Source organism: Benincasa hispida, chromosome 11, assembly GCF_009727055.1.
Source record: "Benincasa hispida cultivar B227 chromosome 11, ASM972705v1, whole genome shotgun sequence".
NCBI lineage: Eukaryota > Viridiplantae > Streptophyta > Magnoliopsida > Cucurbitales > Cucurbitaceae > Benincasa > Benincasa hispida.
In genome coordinates this window covers 4165403-4186156 of record NC_052359.1, presented here as the reverse complement: position 1 = coordinate 4186156, position 20754 = coordinate 4165403, and the positions used below count along the sequence as shown (strand labels likewise).

Sequence of the window (20754 nt, the reverse complement as noted above, 5' to 3'; positions counted from 1 at the left end):
TTCTGGATTGAATCGAGTTCTTGAACGGATCGAGTTTTTCACAGTGGGGATCAAGGATGAAGTTCTGGACCGAATCGAGGATCGAGGATCAAGTTCTAGCATAAAATTTTTACTTTCAGCATGAGATAGTACCTTCAATTACCCAAATTGGCTCGTACGTGCAAAACAAATTCAGCTTTTATATATGTCTCTAGAAAAAGGTCTGAAAGAAATTTTTTAAATAATAAAAAAATAAAAATAAAAATAAAAAACTAAATTTTAATAGTAAATGAGGAGGTATAACTATACATTTCACAAAATCATTTGGCTAATCTAAAATGTCTCTCGAATGATACCCATAAGAATTAAATTCAAAAGCAGAATGTTTAAGAGTTGATTGAAATCCAAATATAAAACGGGTCTAAAAGGGTGAGAGGATCCAGTCATGATTGAAATCCAAACATAAAACGGGTTTAAAAGGGTGAGAGGATCCAATCACTAACCTTGAATCATTAGCTTCAAGTGTCCAATAATTTTGAGAGAGAGACAGAGACAGAGACAGAGGGAATTGGTAGACAAAGACCTGGAGTGAAATCCATAAAACCTAGGAGTTGAAATTGAAACATAAGAGAGAAAGAATAAGAAGAGTGCACGTTCTTACCTACAAAAGAAAATCTTCTTCATGTAACTTGCGAGCCCTAGATTTTGGAGCTGAGAAAATGGAAACTTGCAGATGCTATTTGGAGGAAAAAGAAACAATCTCACTCTAGAGGGGGAAGGAAAGTAAAAGAGCAAATGGGCTAGGATAGGAATTCTTAAATTTACCCTTTTCAATCCGTGCACGTAGCAAAAATTTTTCATTTTCCTCTTTTTTTTTTTATTTTCCTCTTTTTTTTTCATATCATTTCATAGCTTATTTTAAAAAATGATATCCTTAAAGGCTATAAAAAAAATTATTGTCGTGAGTATTGGGAAAGTTTTTTGGGGGGTAAAAATTGAAAATTTTGGACTTACTTCAATATTATTATAAAAAGAGATAGTTGCAAGTATAGCAATCAGACCCATAACATTAATAATATTGCATGATAAAAAAGAATTTACAGATATAATAAAATTTAGATCAAACTTTCAAAATTTTATTAATGATAGACTATGTCACTAGTAGGAATCTATCAATGTTAGGTTTTGTTAGATTTGTAATTCTTTAAAAATGTTATTATACACCTGATTATTAACTTTAAGAGTTTTACTCATTGTATTTATTACTACAATACAAAAAAAAATAATTTTCATAAATACCATTTTTTATGGTTAAAAAATCCAATTTGTTGAAGTATACCATGGTTAAAAAAATAACATTGAAATTTTGGAATATACCCAAATCAAGGTTTATATAAATACCCATTTTATTATGTTGGATGGGTATTTTAATTATTTTTATTGTTTAGGTAAAACCCCAATAATTATCTAAAAGGAAAGAGTGAAAAGAATCCTGATTCAAAAACCTTGTTGGTTAATGCTAATTCACAAACTAGATGTGAGGATCGTCTAAAGAACGTAGGAGGGGTATATAATGAGCAATCATTAGGAAAAATAAATTTAAAAAAAAAAAAAATTAATGAAAATGTTCCAAAATCACTGATTCCTTTTTTTTTCTATAAAGGTATTGAAATTAAAATGTGAGGTGGGAGAATCAAATCGTTGACCTCGATAGTACAAGCACTATACCAGTTGAATTATACTCATGTTGGCAATCCCTTAAATTTTAAATAATGTATATATATTTAAAAAAGAAATGAGAACATTGAATTTCTATTTTGGTTATTTTTTTTATAACAATATATGAGGTGGAAATTTAAACTCTAACCTTTTATTAAGAGTATATGACTTAATCAGCTTAGTTCAAGTGGTCAATTTGAACATTTAAATTTAAAAGAAAATTAGTAGGTCATCAAATCGTATATTAAGTAATTGTCAACATGGATATAATTGAGTGGTTAAGTTTAAATCTTCGTTTGGCATTTGTTATAGCCAAAAAAAAGGGCAATGTAGCATAATATATGATAACTATTTGAATAAGTTAGAAAAGAATAAATTGAAAAGGTTGAATAAGTTTAGATTTGATGATCTTTAAGGAAAATCATTATAATTTTTGTTATAAATGTCCACCTTATAACTTTTTTTATTATTCTTTGAAGTTTTAAATCTGTGCTAGATCAGCTGCCAAAAAAAAGTATTATTTCAATGAAGGTGTCAAAATGTTGGAATCTCTCATTTCATGTCAATTCCAAAAAAGAAAAAAAAATGAATACTAAATCTTCATGTGTATATTTTTTATTTCTTTTATATTAACTACAATAATAGAGTGTATTTGTTTTGGCCACGTGATTAACTAGACCTTATATAGGATTTATATAAAATTTGCTTAATCATGGTCACAAAATAATATAGAGCAATGAGTAGGTGCATCCTAAACTGCACCTAATTCCATATTCCTCTTTTCTTTACACAATAAAAAAGAATGATAAAAAATTATTTTAAAAAAAATTGACACGTGGCAATTTTTATTGAATAACTATCTGGACATACAAAGATAGGTACAACCTAAGTAGCATTTAAATTTTTCTCAATAATATATCTATAAGTCGTCACAAAATAATACTTCAATTGGTCATTTTGTGGGTAATAGAAAAACTTCATTCTGACAAAGGCTGGAGTTTTGTTAGGATAGGATATAAAGTTTTCTTTTGTGTGTATTAAATGAGAAATTTTGGACCAATCACAAGTCACCACGTCATTTGCTAAATTAACGACGAATTTCTAAATCATTGACTTTGGGTTCAATTAGAAGTTGACAAATGTCCCGAATTGAATTGAAGACAAGTTTCGATGACGTCATGTGGATGAATCAGATAAGATTAAATTGGTCCAATTTGATATTACTATTTGGGCTTAAAGTCTAAACTACACAAAAAGTTAAATTGGACCCGAATTCCAGATCAGGCCTGGCCCAAGAGTCAGGTCCATGGACCAACCAAGCCCACGAAGACCACCTGAGAACAATATAAATAGAGAAGTTCTCTTCATTTGTAAAGGCAGCATTTTCTACACTCAGAAGACCCAGAGAGAATTCACTAACAAGCAGAGGACTCCCAAGACTCCTGAAGCTGCACTCCTATAAGGTAGAAGACCTTTGAAGACACAAATACTTCTACTTCAAGCTTCCAAGACTCTTGAAGCTGCACTCCTATAAGGCAGAAGATCTTTGAAGACACAAATACTCTTTTAAGACTTCTACTCCAAGCTTCCAAGACTTCTATTTCAAGAATGTTCGGTGCTTTCCTTCTCCAAGTCAAGCATATTCACCCAACTGAGAGAGAATCAAAGGATCAAGTATTAGAGATCGAACCACATCGCATCAAATCAACTCCAACATCAACACCAACTCAAGTTCAACTCCACGAAACACATTTCTCCGAAAATCTCGTGTGAACAAATTGGCACGCCCAGTGGGATCTCTCTACCTCTCATCTCTCTCCCGTCATCCGAGTCAACAAATCTACAAATGGCACCAAAGAAAGTTTCATCCAAAGCTACCGTCGCAAGCAACACTTACATAAGCTCTGTCATCACGGAGGAAATTTGGGGCCAGCTGATGGAATTTCCTAAAGGCGGGATCGTCATCAGAGAAAATCCCTTGTTTGAAAACTATGCTTCTGTTACTGATCTTTCAGAGAAATAATCACATTTTGATGTAGTGTCTGTCATGATGACTGGCGTAATGACTAAGTCGACCATGACAGAGATGGGGGTAAAGATAAATCTCCTAATGAAGGTTGTAGAGGAGCGAGATCATGAAATCGCTACTTTAAGAAATCAGATACAGGCTTGACATACTGCTGAATAGTCAATCCCCAACTACAAAAGCCAATGACAAAGGAAAGATTGTCTTGCAGAAAAGTCAGCCACCACAATCCACCTCTGTTGCCTCCCTGTCAGTTCAAAAGCTCCAAGATATGATCACAAACTCCATAAGAGCTCAATACAAAGGACCGTTGCAAAGCTTCTTTATGTACTCCAAGCCATACACCAAGAGAATCGACAACCTCAGAATGTCAGCTGGGTATCAACCTCCAAAGTTCCAGCAGTTCGATGGAAAGGGCAATCCAAAACAATATGTTGCACACTTCATTGAAACCTATGAATGCAGGAACCAGAGGAGACCAGCTAATCAAGCAGTTCGTTCGTACCTTGAAAGGAAATGCTTTTGATTGGTATACTAATTTGGAGCCAAAAGTGATTGGCAGTTGGGAACAACTAGAAAGGGAGTTCCTGAACCGCTTCTACAGTACAAGAAGTATTGTTAGCATAATGAAGTTGACCAACACCAAACAGTGGAAGGGAGAGACAATCATCGATTACATCAATCGATGGAGAGCTTTAAGTCTGGATTGCAAAAATAGACTTACTGAATTATCTGCAGTGGAGATGTGCACTCAAGGCATGCACTGGGAGCTTCTCTACATCCTACAAGGGATAAAACCTCGTACGTTTGAGGAGCTGGCAACACGCGTTCATGATATGGAGCTGAGCATTGCCAATAGGAGAACTAAATATTTCCTAGTCTCTGAAGGGAGAAAATAAAAAAATGATGCCAAGGGCACTGAAAAGATCGTGGGTAGTCCCACAAAAGAATCTATGGTCATTCATGTGACCCTACTGAAATTTTCCTCCAAAGGAAAACAAACAAAATTTGAAAGAAGGCACAATGAGGGCGAGAAGCGTCGTCCAACTCTTAAAAAATGACAAGAGAAGGTTTATCCATTCCCTAACTCTGATGTGGTAGATATGTTAGAGAAACTTCTAGAGAAGCAACTTATTCAGCTACTGGAATGCAAGCGGCTGGAACAAGAAGGAAAAATAGATGATCCTAACTACTGCAAGTATCATCGGGTCATTAGTCACCCAGTTGAAAGGTGCTTCGTGCTAAAGGAACGAATTATGAAGTTGGCTCGTGAAAAGAAGATTGAGCTAGATTTGGATGAAGTAGCTTAGACAAATCACACTACAGTAGCGGTGACTACAAATGTTCCAATATTGTCTGTGTCCCATGCTCAAAGACAAAGTCCGATCCAGTTTGGAGAATTCAAGCCTATAGTTGTTTGGTTCCAACAAGAGATTCAAAAGACAAATTCCGAAAAGAAAGATGAGCTTGTTGAAGATGACAACGAAGGGTGGATAGTAGTGACCCATCGAAAGAGAAGACAACCAAATTCCACCCAAAAAGAGTCGCCTTCCTATCGAAGCTATAGAAGAAGAAACAAGACTCATAAAAAGAAAGGCAAAAAGAAGACATGGAAGCCTAAGCCTGCTAAGAAAGAAGACAAAGATTTCCCTCAATTCTAACGGCCGGCAACTTCGGCAGAATTTCTCTCAATAAGCTTTCTCAATAATTATCCAGAGAAAATATCAGAAGTTATTGCATGTCACACTGTCGGCATAGTGGAAGTCGACAACCATCATGTGACTGCTGAAGAAGTCAAAAACTCAGAAGAAATAAAGCAAAGAAATTCTATCTTCGATCGTATTAAGCCTTCAAGTGCTCGATCTTCAGTTTTTCAAAGATTGAGTATGGCCACGGTAAGAGAAGAAGACCAATATCCAACGACTACTTCTGCTCGAACTTCAACCTTCAAAAGGCTAAGTATATCGACATCAAAGAAAGATCAACCTCCAGCATCTGCTTTTGATCATCTCAAGGCAATAAGCGATCAACGTAAAGGAAGGATGAAAATCTTGAAGCCAACGTCATTCCATGAAGAAAACAACGACGAAAAGATTCACAGTCGTGTCCCTTCACCCATGAAGAGGAAATTTCTATTGACATAAGTACAGAAGGTTCCTTGATCGTGAAGCCAAAACTCATCATATTGACGATATCCCTACAAATGAAGAGGATAATCAAAACCCATGAATGAAATAAGAGCTTCTTGAAGTTTAAATGAAGAAGCTCCTCATCGCAAAATCGCCTAAACTTGCATGATGCTCCAGCTCGCATGAAGCTTAAAATGTGAACGGCCAAAACAAATTGTTATAAACTACGTTACGACTTGATCCCTTTCATTATAAAGGGTATTAGGCAACTTATAGAAATTTAAGTTCAGTCGCGCATAAAAAGCAAAAAAAAAAAAAAAAAATTCTTCGAACTTACATTATGACTTGATCCTATCATTTAAAAAGGGTATGTAGGCAGCTTGAAAGAAACTTCAAGTTCAGTCAGTAAAAAATAACCCTGAAACTACGTCATGATTCGATCCCTTTATTTAAAGTACGAATGAAACTTAAAAAAAATTTAAGTTTTAGTCCCATCAGAAGAGGTACACAACCACCCAAGTAATAGTACTAACAAGATTGATGAATGATCATTACCCGTCAAAGAATGACACTTCAGATTGAAGAATGTTCATACCCTATCGGGGGCAACACAATGGATTGGAACATGTTCACCCTCGTAAAGGACGCCAACACAGTAAAAATAAAAGGCAACACACGTGGAATGCGCTTCGCTTCTCTTTAAAAAGTAACTTATATGCTCCTCCATCTTCAAGTTAGAGGCTCTATCGATGCTTTTTCCATCTTTAAGTTCAAAGGCTTCGTGATGCCTCTCCATCTTTAAAGTTCAAGATTGGTGTGCATGGCTCGGCTCCCATCTTTAATGACTTGGTTTTACAAATCATGAACGCAGCTTCGCTTCATTCTCCAAGTTCGTGGCGTGGCTTCGTTCATCTCCAAACTGACGACGTGACTTTTTGCTCCATCTCAAAGTCATGGTGCGGTTTCATTTCCCTTCTTCCAAAATATTGGTACAACTTCACACCTCCTCTCCAAATTGTGTAGCTTCGCTCCTCTCCAAAAATGTGGGTGTGGTTCCACCTCATATACGAGATCAAAGTTTAATTTGTCTAGCTCTACCTCATATGCGAGGACGATCTCTAGTCCATCCGGCTCCACCTCATATACCGAGGACAACTCCGGTCCCATTTGGCTCCGCCTTGTACGCGAGATCGACTCCTACCCAACCTGACTCCGTTCAAATCTTGATGGCACATTCTTTCTATCTTCAAGGTTTGATGGCATATCCGCCTCATCTTCAAATACTCAATGGCATATTTCCCTTATCTTCAAATTTTGATCAAGGAGTAACATAACAAGGCAAACCTTTCGAGGATCCTCCCTAGGGTGTCGAATCGAGAGAGTTGTATGTCTTTGCAGGGCCCTCCCATGACGATCAGGCGATACATCGAGCGATGCTACAAGTAGACCCTCTTTCAAGGATCTAACTAAGGGTGATCCGAATGAAGAGTGTTGCAAGCCTTTGCGGGGCCCTCCCATGGACCGATCACGATACACGAGCGGCACTACAAGGTAGACCTTTCGAAGATCCTTCCTAGGGCTGATCGAAATGGGAGATTGTATAGCCTTTGGCGGCGGCCCTCACCATGACCATCAGGATGTTACGAACGGTGATAACAAAAGTAGACCTTTGGGATCGCCACCTTAGGGTTGATGCGAATGTTGAAAGTTGCAAGCCTTGTGGGACCCTTCCTATGTACGATCGCAGGAATACACGAGTGCAACCAAAGAATGGTGCGATGAGATTAGTAAAAAAAACTTGTTTTTGTTGTGCTTCTTTCTGGTATGCACCGTAATCCTACAAAAAAAAATTAGTAGGGGGGCAAGTTAGTAATTAAATAAATAAAATAAATAAAAGGAGAGCAAAAAAAAAAAGAGAGAGAGAAAGTGTCGGAAAAAAAAAGAAAGAAAAAATATTATATGAAAACAAAAAGGAGGGAAGCCCTAAATTCCCCATCTTTCCTTCTTTCTTCTTTCTCCTCACTTCCTAACTGCAAATTCAAGGCTGATTTGCAATTACGAGTCCGATTGACAAAGGATGTAAGAATGTAAGATCGAAAAGAAAATCAACAAATTCAAAACTGCAAAGGACGTAAAAACGAAGGAATCACACTACAAGATGAAGAAGAGCACTTGATGTGCCTAACCAAGTATTATATAGCTAAGTTCAATTGGGATTTTTTTTTCTCTAAATTTTTCTATATCAGTTTAAAATCTGATAAAAATCAACAGCGGTTTAACTCGAAACTGAATACTGTTTATTTGTTGGAACTTGCTGATTTCTTGCTGAAATTAGTTTAAGAGTAAACAAAAAAGATCATGCTCAATTAGAGGCTGCCTGAATTAGGGGTCACGGTGGAGTTTTGAATCCCCAGATTCAACGGCGAGGATTTGAGCTTAAGACTTGAGAGAATCTGGCATAAGCCAACAGTATGGAGAAGGGAAATCTCGCCAAGGCTGGTAAAGCCACAAAGAATACAGTTGCCTGAGATAAAAAAAATTATTAATAAAAAATAAATAATATAATAATAAAAAAAAAAAAAGAATCTCACTGGTGTCGCTCTCTCCCACAATCTCGCTCGAAATACTCTCGCTGATCTCGCTCTCTCCAGTGTCGGCTTCTTCCACTCTCGCTTTCTTCCACAATCTCGCTCGAAATGCTCTCGCTGATCTTGCTCTCTCCCACGATCTCGCTCTCTTCTAGTGTCACTCTCTCCCAACATCTCGCTCTCTCCAGTGTCGTTCTCTCCTAAAATCTCGCTCTCTCCACTCTCACTCTCACCCACTTTCTCGCTCTCTCCAACAACTTCACGTGCTAATTGCAAGCACTGCAAACAGAGAATTTATGAAAAGGAAGAGGAACTTGTGAATTAGTCACCGCCTTAGTGCCTTCAAAGACAACGCGTTTGGCCAATTCTCGAAGATATCGTTGATGAAGCTGTTCATGATACCCATGGCCTTACTAGAAATAACGATGTCTGGATGAACTTTGCTTCAGCACCTTGAAGATGTAGATCTTCTACATTTCTCCACTCTTCTTACTCCTCTTCTTCTTCTTGTCTCTAGCAGCAGAGTATCATTCCTTCTTCAGCTGTTAAACGAATCAAATTCGATTCTCCAAATTAAGTTCCTGGTGAAGTTGGTAGGCGTATCACCATGAAGTTGTATGGATTCACTGGTGATGGCTTGGTATCGCTGGTAATGGCCTGGTATCGCTAGTAATGGTTTGGTATCGCTGGTAATGGCCTGATCTCACTGGTAATGGTTTGCTATCGCTGGTAACGGCCTGATCTTGCTGTAACGGCTTGGTATCGCGGTAATGGCCTGATCTCGCTAGTAATGGCTTGGTATCGCGGTAATGGCCCTGATCTCGCTAGCAAGGCTGTCTTCCAATACGTTGGCTCTCCAAAAATCTCTTCCATTTAAGTTCAAATTCATATTCCATTCAAATTGGAATTAAATCAACTGTTATTTCCAAATCTCAGTCTAAAGCTTCTAATCCAAATTTTTATTCTAAATTCAAGCCAGCCAAATCGGGTGAGATAAATGTCAAATCCATCCTAAATTAAAATTTGACCATATCCAAAATTTTATCAATATTCAAATTAGTTAACCTTGATATTGAGTTATGAATAAAATGTCGAGTCAAAATTTGGCTAATTTTATCTCAAATTAAATCAACCTTAGTTTCTATACTCATTCCAAGTAAATTGTGCATATCCCAAATTTTTATCTCAAATCAAAATTGATCAAGATTTAATTTCACCAAATTCTATTTCGAATTCGAATTAAATAAATTTGCAAATTAAAGTGGAACATAATTCTACTTTAGTTCAAATTAAATTTTATTTAGCAAAAGTGTGTCAACGAACAAGTTTTCAAATCAAAATTTTGAGCTAAATTCTCAATATTTGATCATGATAATGCATAAATTAAAAGAGCCAAAAAATCATAAACTTTGATCTCAAATTACATTTTTTTTTCGAAGATTCATCCACCAAGTCCCACGTCGTTTGCGAAATTAACGACGAATTTCTAAATCATTGACTTTGGATCCAATTAGAAGTTGATACATGTCCCGAATTGAATTGAAGACAAGTTTCGATGACGTCACGCGGATGAATCAGATGAAGATTAATTGGTCCAATTTGATATTACTATTTGGGCTTAAAAGTCCAAACTACAAAAAAAAAAAAGTTGAATTGGACCCGAATTCCATATCAGGCCCAAAACAACTAATTGGGCCCAAGGGTCAGGCCTATGGACCAACCATCCCACGAAGCCCACCTGAGAACATTATAAATAGAGAAGTTCTCTTCATTTGTAAAGGCAGCATTTTCTACACTCAGAAGACCCAGAGAGAATTCACTAACAAGCAGAGGACTCCAAGACTCCTGAATCCCAAGACTCCTGTACTCCTATAAGGCAGAAGACCTTTAAAGATACAAAAACTCTCCATGACTTCTACTTCAAGTTACCTCTTCCAAGACTTCTACTTCAAGCTTCCAAGACTCCTGAAGCTGCACTTCTATAAGGCAGAAGACCTTTGAAGATACAAATACTCCTTCCAAGACTTCTACTTCAAGCTTCCAAGACTCCTGAAGCTGCACTTCTTATAAGGCAGAAGACTCTTTAAAGACATAAATACTCTTCCAAGACTTCTACTTCAAGTTTCCAAGACTTCTGAAGCTACACTCCTATAAGGCAGAAGACCTTTGAAGACACAAATACTCTTCCAAGACTTCTACTCCAAGCTTCCAAGACTTCTACTTCAAGAACGTTCGGTGCTTTCCTTCTCCAAGTCAAGCATGCATATTCACCCAACTGAGAGAGAATCAGAGGATCAAGTATTAGAGATCGAACCACATCGCATCAAATCAACTCCAACATCAACACCAACTCAAGTTCAACTCCACGAAACACGTTTCTCCGAAAACCTCGTGTGAACAGTGTGCATTACTTTCTTTTGAAAAAAAAATATATATCACATTATATTTGTTCTTATTTGAGTTCTGTAATTGTTCGAACTCATGATCTTGAGATCGATGATATTAATTTTATGTGAGTTGAATTATACTTATTATCAATAACTGCTCTAATACTATATTCTCTCGCTATTTTATCTACATTAAAATCAATTGGTCTACAACTATAGAAATGGATGCATTCTGATTTGACGTTGCTTCTCAACTCCTCAAGCCTTCTATATGTTGTGTTAAATCTTTCAAAATCTGTAAGAAAAATAATAATAATAAATAAATAAAATAACTAATATCTCATTTAATAACGATATTTATTATCATCTCTTTTCGCAAAATATAGTGTAATATTTAAGATAAATTATAACGTTATTTAGAAAAAAAAGTTTAAAAAAAATCTCTAAACTAGGGATTGTTCCATAGATACACCCATAAAAATAAACTTTCACAACCTTAAAATAACCAAAGTATACAATCCTTCTAAAGTTTTAAGGGCATTTTTGCAAATTTTATTTTTTAAAGGTCAATTTTGAAAAGAAGTTGAATTTAGAATCCATAGGACTATGCATATATAAGAAAACTCACCACTTTGGTATCTTCAAGTGCTGTTTCTAATGCCTCAATTTTCTGCAATTTCCAAAGACAATTTTTGTTGTTACCCCTTCTAATTATTTCCTTGTGTAAAATAATTTAAAGAATAATTTCTAAAGATATGTTGCACCTAACTTATATGTTCTCAATTTTTTACCACAAAAAAAAGGTTAGCAAAAGAAAACTATTCTTTAGGAAAAAAAATTGCCACTTGATAATTAATATTTTTCATTTCTAAAACCATAAAACTTACTGTCTTCGTCTCTGCTAATGCTTCTTCCAAAGCTTGGATTTTCTGCAAAAACAAACTCATCAATATTTATATTTTCATTTTCTTTATATATCATATTTATCCATAGATTAAATATGTGTAGGAGGTAGTTATAATAGAAATTTATATTTTTTTTTTTTTTTTTTTTTTTTTTTATTAATTCTAATTTGTGCAGTGATGAGTGAGTAATAAATCTCTCGTACTTCAAATACTTCAATAATATAATCCCGAGGATGGTAGATAGGTTTTTATATTAATACAATCGCACCAAATTCATGAATTTTAAATCGGTTAATTTTTTTAGCATCTTAACAATGAGTTGTTTTTACAAAATAATCATAATTAGGCTTTTTGGTTACAAAGACACTTTTTGACATTTAAAAAGTTCATCCAAACAAACCCTTAATTTATAAAACATTTTATTATTATGATAAGACAAATTATTTGCGCCTCAAGATTGAATTAGATACACAACGGTAAGTTTATGAATTTATTAGATATTTCTAATTTCTAATATATCTATTAAACACGAAATTAAAAATTCGGTGATGCAAATATATGAAGATCAAAGAATTAAGTCGGTAATTTAGGCCCGTTTGATAACCATTTGGTTTTTTTGTTGTTTGTTTTTTAAAGTTGACATTACTTCTATCTCCAAATTTATTCATTTGCTATCTAGTTTTTACCAATTATTTAAAAACTAAACCAAAATTTGAAAACTAAAAAAAGTAGACCCCATTTGGTAACTATTTGATTTGTTGGTTTTTTTAAAAAAAAAAAAAATAAGTCTATAGATACTACATAAACCTTCAAATTTCTTCTTTTATTATCTTCTTTTCTCCAATAGTTTAAAAGACCAAGCCAAATTTTGAAAACTAAAAAAAATAGTTTTAAAAAACTTGCTTTTATTTTTTGAATTTAGCTAAGAATTCAATCATTGTTCTTAAGAAAAATGCAAATCGTTGTAAGAAATGGGGAGGAAATAAGCTTAAATTTTCAAAAATAAAAAACCAAAAATGAAATGGTTACCAAACGGGACTGTAGCTTTTAAAAACTTGTCTTTTGTTTTTTAAATTTAACTAAGAATCCAATCATTATACATAAAAAAAAGATGCAAATCGTGGTAAGAAATAGAAAACAAATAGATTTAATTTTCAAGAACCAAGAATAAAAAACAAAATAATTACCTTAACATTTATTTTTCTTATCTACCACTCTAAAATAGAAGTTGATCTATCAAGGTGAAGTTGCTTACTCTATTGTCTAACAAGGCATCTTCTGAAGCCAAACCACTTTCTTCTCCATTATCATAAGTTTCATCCACCGAAGATATAACCTATTTTAAAATAAAAAGAAAATATATATATATATATATATAATAATATATATATATATATATATATATATATATATTATATATATATATATATATATATATATATATTATTGAGATAATCCAGATTTAAAATAAGAAATTTTCATCGATAGAAAAAATATCAAACTATTTAAAGAAATAAAAAAATATCAATAAATACTGATAGTCTTCTATCAGTGATAGACTTTATCTAGAGATGTCTACGGGGCGAGGCAAGTCCGTCCCCACAATTTCCCCACGGGAACGGGGAGGGGATTTCTCGTGGAGATTTCGCGAGGTTCGGGTTCGCTGCGGGGAAAATTCTCGTCTTTATTTTTCTCTAACCATTTTTAATTTCAATTAAATATTTTTTTTTACAATTTTTAAAACATTTTCAATGGAATTTTTCGTTTAATGAAATTTATCAATTTTACTAATTAAAATAATAATACACATTTTAAAAATATAATTACTATTCTCATAATTTGTAGAAATTAAAATTCAACCTTTAGAACATTTATCTTAAATATTACAACATTTAAGGAATTAAAATAATAAAAATCTTGAACTTAAATAATTAAAACATCATAATTATTTTAATAAAGTCTACTATATTAATATGAATATATATATATATATATATATATATATTAAAATTATAATTTATATACAAATTCGGGGCGGGGCGGGGTCATTCCCCTTCCCCGACCTCGAATTGTAAATGGGAAAAAAAAATTTCTCACTCCCTCCTTATCCATTCTCTATGTATTCGGGGATTCACTGCCCTGTTCGGGGTGGATCCCCATGGGACCCCGATCTCATGGATTTTTTAGACATCTCTACTTCTATCAAAGAATATTAAAATTTTTATATTTTATGTAAATAATCTATATTTTTATTTTTGAAAATCTCCATTTTAAGGTAGGGGTTTTAAAAATGACCTGAAGCAAGTCTAGAATGTCACGATTGTTCCAAGGACCTTTATCACTAAAAAGGCAACCTCCATATTCTGGACAAACACAATTTCCACCAAGGAATGTTGGTAAATTACTGCAAATTAAGTTTATAAGTTACATCAATTAATTTGTCAATCAATGGAATTTTATAATCAACTTGTCAAAAATTAAAATAAATATATATATTGCTAAATAATATTATTGAATTGGTCGATTTACATTTTTCAAAGATCATGAGTTTATCTCTCCGTATTTCTACAATGATATGATATCGTTGACTTTTCGCTTTTGTTTTTATTATTAATGTTACTATTTATTACATATTTGACTTTCCATGTCAACATTAAAAAATAATAAAAACTTCGTTTGTTATGTAGTAAATGGAAATAATAATCTCCACTAATCTCATAAAGACTTTTTTAAATGACCAAATGAAACTATAAATAAAAACTCAGTGACCAAAAAGATAACTTTATTTTTTTTTATTACACTACCAAAAAAAATCCCTTATAACAATAGTTTCTAAGTAATTTGTGAAATTTTGCAATATAATATGTCGATAGACCACGATATAGATAGTAGTCTATCATAGCCTACTGCAAATAGATAGTGAAATTTTGTTATATTTGTAAATATTTTAAATAATTTTTTATTTAAAATAATTTCTCAACAAGTAATTTGTGAAAATATTTGTTCATATACAATGGAGTGTTTTTACTTTTGGGTTAAATCTACATGTAATTTTTTTTTTTTTTTTTTACTTTATCCAAATTGCCTCTTAGAAAACCTTCCATTTTTCTAACTAATATGTAACTATGTTTTGTAAGTTTTCAATTAAAGAGATATTATTATAAAAGGAATTAGATTATGAAATAAAGAAATTGTTATTAGTAAGAGAAAAATATAAGTTTAAATCCTATGTTTGTTCCAACAGAGAACTTTTAGCCTTTATTCATATTTTGATTCTCATATTATATTAAAACGTCTATTTTAATTTTTATTCTTTCAACTTTATTCTGTTTAACATCCGAGCTTTCCATACGACTATCTTTGTTTTTGTATACTTTCAAAACTACACACCTATAATAAAGTCCCTTTGATCAAAGCTATTAATTATAGTATTGTCATGAAATTATGATAATAAAAATGTGATATAAACGAAAATAAATGGATCAAAACGGTCACCATTTAAGAGTAATAGGAGTGATAACATAGTTAGAACAAGAACGTTAACAAATGAATAAAAGAAACATATTACCTTGGATCGATGATGTCACGTAGCTCATGAACAAAATTATTCCCCAAAACCTGAGATTAATTACAAAAACTCATAGATTGAAATAATTAAAGGCTTTATAATTTAATTTGTGTAATAAAAGAAGAGAGATGAAGAAATTAATTCAAACATGAATCTTAGCTAATGTGCGAGCATCAAGAAATGCCCTAAGTGCTTTCCATAATATCTTAAAACCCGACCCAGCATTGATTATAAACAGCCGATTTAGTGTCTGCATAACAATTCAAAACAAAATTAAATATTAATTAACCATAATTAAATATATTCAATTTAATATAAGAATAATGGTTTTAAATGACAAAATTGTTCGAAATATTTTCAAATATAACAAAATAATACTGATTAGTGATAATGATAGATACTGAAATTTTGCCATATTTAAAATATTTTTCAATAGTTTCCTATATTTAAAAACAATTTAACAACTTAATATAATGCATATTTTTCTCAACCTACCTCAGGATAGTAATTACTATCAATCTTTTGAATTTCTGTAAATAGATATCTTGCAGGTTTGGAGAAGTTAGCCATCCCCTGAGAAAAATAAAAATTAAGATAAAATTATGATTAAGAGTAATTTTTTTAAATAGTAAAACTGCTTAATCAAAATATTTTTAAATATAGTAAAATGTCACTGTCTAGCCGTGAAAGACCACGATAGATTGCAATAGACATCTATCACTGACACTGATAGGTATCTATCGTAGTCTATTAATGATAGATAGTGAAATTTTTTTATATTTGTAAATAAATTGACTCATTTTAATTCTTTATTTGAAACAACCTTAAAATTTTAAAAATAAATAAATAAGAAAGTAAGTTCAAATCTACCATCATCTCGATGTTCTTATATGTTTTACGAAGAAATTAAAATGGACGAATTTGGTCTCCAAATTACTTTGATGTTCTTCGCTATCAAAACATTTGATTAAGTTCTTAAATTTTAAAAAATAAACTAATAGCTTTGAATTTTTAATTTTGTATTCAATAGGACTTTTAATTTTAAAATTTTCAAATATATTGGTACTCAAGCTTTCTATTTTCTTTTTTTTTTTTTTTTTTTTNATCTACAAGTCTAACTAAAAACTTGTATTTTGGTTTTATTATGACATTAAACTTTCAATTTTATATCAAATAAACCTCGTGAACCTTAAAAAATGTTGAATAGATCTTCGATACAAACTGAAAAACCCATAACTTATTAGACACAAAATCAAAATTTTAATGTAGGAATCTTACTAGACATTTAAAAAAAAAAAAAAAAAAATTAGAAACCTAGCAAGAAACTTATTTAGACCATTTTAATGTAGAGATTTATACAACCCTAAAAGTTGAGGAACTAACCATGATAATGTAACCTTTTATAACTTAAATAATTTCAATCATACACATTCCTATTGTGTGCAAAACACAAAAATTATACACATTTTCTATAAATTTTTATAAAAACGAGTGACCACACTACTCATTCATAACACGTACACATCACCTTCATTTATATCATGAAAAGACACTTCAGTAACGTTAATTAAAACGTCAAGAACATGTCGATGAAGCAATTTTAAAGACATTAGAGAAAAATTTGAGAGAGTAGGGTTAAAAGAAGAATGCTTACCACACCACCAACATCCAAAATGCTTGTAGTGGAAGCAATGTGCTTCTTGGCTTCAATAGAACATGAAGGATATCTAATGCTCAAAGTCTTCTCTTGTTCAGAAACATGATACTTTACAAATCTCTCAAGTGTTGTTACTTGCAACAATTTATTGAGATCAACCATTCCAATCCTTTCAATGTATATTGGCCTTCCATATTTATCTACTCCATGGAATCCATGTGGATAGCATTTCTTTACTTCTTCTCTTTCTTCAAACTTAAAATCCTACCATTAATAATTATTTCCCATACTGTGAGATTATATATATATATATATATGAAATCCATCTTTTAATCTAAAGAGTAAGATTATATCAATTACCGTTAAACTAAGTTAACTGTGATACAAAGAGAAATTATATCATAGTTATTATTTAACAATGTTTTATTAAAGAGCTCAACCGGTATAAAATATGTTAACGACCTGAATATCGGTATTGTACTAAAAAACAGAAATATTGATTTGACATATTTTTTAGTTTAAGCACTCTTTTAAAAGTATTATACGTGTTTTGTAGTGATTTGAAAGTTATTCTTAACCAATCATTTTTTGGTAAATGAACTTTCAAGTTTTTTTAAAATATAAATTTAATTTTTTTAATGATTCTTATTTTTATTTGTTACCAAACATTATTGAGTTTCCCTTTCTTTAAAAAATGAAAAAAAGTTGATGTTTCTATCCCAACTTTAGATTTAAAATTCTTTGAATGATTGTGGCATAAAGTTTAATAATTATTCTAACATGGCAATGTCATATGATACTTTTTTAAGATGCTACTTTACGTTCTAATTATGTTGTGTCATATATCTTTATGTTATTCTTTAATTAGCTATTTGATACTAACACTAAATTGATCTATTTAGAAAAAAGAAAAAATAAACAAACTAAACCATTATACTTGCAACATTTTAGGAAAGTTCGAAGTTTTTGTTTTTGAAAATCGTGCTTTTTTTTACATAAATTTTTACAATGATTTTCATTTTTTTTCTTAAAGAAAGAGTCAAATTTTAAGAATAAAATTATGCCTCAATTTAATAGCCAATATTTGTTTTTTATTTTTGAAAATGTGTGTGTTTTCTTAGAATCTTTTTATTATAGTTTTCGTTTTTTTAAGAAAACATTTGAAAACTCATAACTAAATTTCAAAAATTAAAAAAAAAAAAAAAAGATTTAAAAACTAACTTTTGTTATTCAAAACTTGGTTTGAATTTTGAAAATATTTTTAAAAAGTGAATAAATAAAACACGACATAATTCACAGATAGAATTGAGTGTGTATAAGTTAATTAAAATCTTTATGAACTAAAATCTAAGATGTTATTACCAAACATGTATAATCTTAAAAAGTTTTCAAAATCAAAACTTAGTTTAGGTTTTGAAACCTTGACATTTACATTTCGTTTAAATTTTGAAAGCACTTCTAATTCTTAAGTAACAAAACAAAGTAAAAATGTAGAAAATAGTATTTATAAGCATACATCTTCCAACATCAAAAACTAAATTTCTATTAAATCAATTAAATCTAAACGTTTGAATTCTCTTAATTACTAATTTGATTTTAATTAATAAAAGATAGGTTTTGAATTGATTCTAAAAATGACAAAAAAAAAAATAATTTTAACCATTTCAACAGTTCAAACATATTCTTAAAAATATAGCAACAAAAACGCATATAGTTAATTAGAAAAGAGAATAAATTAAAATGAATCACCTTTGAAATTGTATCGGTTCTAAAATCTTCTCGCCATTTGATGAATTTCAAAAACATGTCTTTTGCTGCTTCACTGTCAAAATCTCTCATCCGAAGGAATCTAAATAAATAAATAAATTAATTAATTAAAAAAAACACCATATTAAATATTTCTCAAATTCTCTTATAAATATTAATCCTGCAAAATATTAACCTTCCATGTCAAATAACTAAGATGAGTGAAAAAGTTGCAGTGCTATTTAAAAAGGGTAAGTTGCAAAAACAACTCTAAATGGTCAATTTATATAATTTGGGGTCAAATTCTACAATTATTGTAAGTACAAAGGTATAATTGTAACATCACTATACTTTAGAAGTGTTTTTTATAATTTATCTATTTAAAAAACTTTCAAAATGGTATATGTTTATTCTTAAAGTTTAAAAAGTATTTATTTTGGTCATAACCTACAATGTTTACTTAAAAATTTATAACATTACCCTAGCTAGTTTCCAAGCAAATATTTTTAAAAAATCAAATGATTATCCAACAATACGTCTTAGTTTTTTATTTTTAAACTTTATAGTTATTTTTCTCCCAAATTTTCTTAACATTTCTTTAAGAAAAACATGATAAGAGAACGAAGGAAATTTATAGGCAAAGATAGTATTAATAATTTTCGAAAATGGAAAAAAACAAAACAAAACAAAACCAAATAATTATGAATAAGGTTGAAGATAGATGAACCAAAATTCATAGACTATGGTATTTTAAAATATATAGACAACTTTTTGCCAAATGCTTTGCTTGAACTTTGAGTTATACCAATTACAACTTGCATTGCATTAAAGCCAAAACAATAATCTAAAAAAAATAATACAACTCACCTGAGAAGAGTATGATAATCATTGAATTTGGTTGGCAATTTCCCATCAAGAAAAAGCATTTCCCTTAATCTGTCAACAGCTTCTTCTTCCTTTGGATCATGTTTCCCTTCCATTGCCATCTTCAAGCTTCTCTTCGACGATCTCCGAAACCCCAACGGTTGAAGCAGCTTCGAGCCAAGGCCTCCGCCCTTCGGAGCATCCATTGCCGTTTCAGCCGCCGAGGGCGGTAGCCAGAAAGTCTCAATGGGAGGGTATACATTCTTCGTCTTCGAACTCGATGGGAGTTCCCCATCTCCGTTACCACTGCCTTTCGACACGACGATATCTTTAAACCCTTTTTTTGAAATGTACATTTGGAATAGAGTCGAGTAGTGTTTCAAGAATGTGAACATAAATGAAGAATCAAAACTTATGGAATTTTTTAAAGGCCTCAAATGGAATGGATTTTTTGAGAATTGGGTTTTAAATATTGAGAAGGAAAGAAAAAAAAAAGTGGCTCAAAAGAGAGGATAAAATGCTTGTCTTGGCACAAATTTTTGGAATATTTTGAGCACCAAGCAACAGAACCACAATAATTCATTCCTCACGTTAGGGGCCCAATGGGCTTTCTTTTCAGAATGGGCCTTCTTCCTTCTAGGCCCAATTTTTGGGCCTCTCTTGGGCTTATTCTTTCTAGAAATTGGCAACAATGTAGGATGAGTTTCTAGAAATTGGGATGGTTTTATTATTAGACAAATTATATTGATTGAGGTGACCACAACGTGGCTACTTTATAATAACGGTTAAATGTAGATTATAAAATTTACATGTCATCTAATAATTACTAGATTTAAATTTAAAATACTCTCTCTCATAATCCAAATTTATATAAATACTCTATTATACTGTGACGATCTCATTAAATAATTTCTCGAGTTTGTACAGAAAATTATAAACTTTTTTTTAAGATGAGTAACATTTATGTTAATTCAATTTTCCTTTCGAATAAAATGGTAATAAGATAAATGTTAAATTACAAGTTTAGTTTGTCTAATTGTATTTTAACCTCTAAACTTTAAAAAATATCTCGTAGGTTTAAACATTTTAGTTTATTGTTTATTAATAATAAGTACCTAAATTTTTTTTTAAAAAAAAAAAAAGTCGAATTATTTGTTAAATTTTCAGTTTTAAATACTACTTAGAC

The 20754-nt window shown here is 31.5% G+C and overlaps 1 protein-coding gene across 2 annotated transcripts; it reads right to left on the bottom strand.

The window, feature by feature from the left end:
- Positions 1 to 10816: 10816 nt before the first annotated feature.
- On the bottom strand, positions 10817 to 20016 carry LOC120091620 (phosphatidylinositol/phosphatidylcholine transfer protein SFH11). Of its 2 annotated transcripts, XM_039049719.1 has the most exons (11): positions 19572 to 20016; positions 18708 to 18807; positions 16956 to 17222; positions 15797 to 15874; positions 15450 to 15551; positions 15302 to 15351; positions 14029 to 14137; positions 12989 to 13069; positions 11716 to 11757; positions 11457 to 11498; positions 10817 to 11123 (listed from the first exon to the last, which is right to left on the bottom strand). In XM_039049719.1, the coding sequence occupies exons 1-11, from the start codon at positions 19961 to 19963 to the stop codon at positions 11079 to 11081; spliced, it is 1308 nt and encodes a 435-aa protein (XP_038905647.1). In that variant the 5' UTR covers positions 19964 to 20016; the 3' UTR covers positions 10817 to 11078. The 2 variants fall into 2 exon arrangements, 1 of the variants encoding a protein (XP_038905647.1); XR_005485758.1 differs by lacking the exon at positions 14029 to 14137 and having other exon boundaries at positions 11070 to 11123.
- Between the last annotated feature and the right edge of the window lie 738 nt (positions 20017 to 20754).

Coding starts and splice junctions, on each gene's coding strand:
- LOC120091620 (XM_039049719.1), bottom strand. CDS start 19,963: ATGTTCACATTCTTGAAACACTACTCGACTCTATTCCAAATGTACATT. Junction 15,352..15,449: donor GCACATTAGCTAAGATTCAT/GTTTGAATTAAT, acceptor AATTAATCTCAG/GTTTTGGGGAATAATTTTGT. Junction 11,499..11,715: donor CATTAGCAGAGACGAAGACA/GTAAGTTTTATG, acceptor TGGAAATTGCAG/AAAATTGAGGCATTAGAAAC.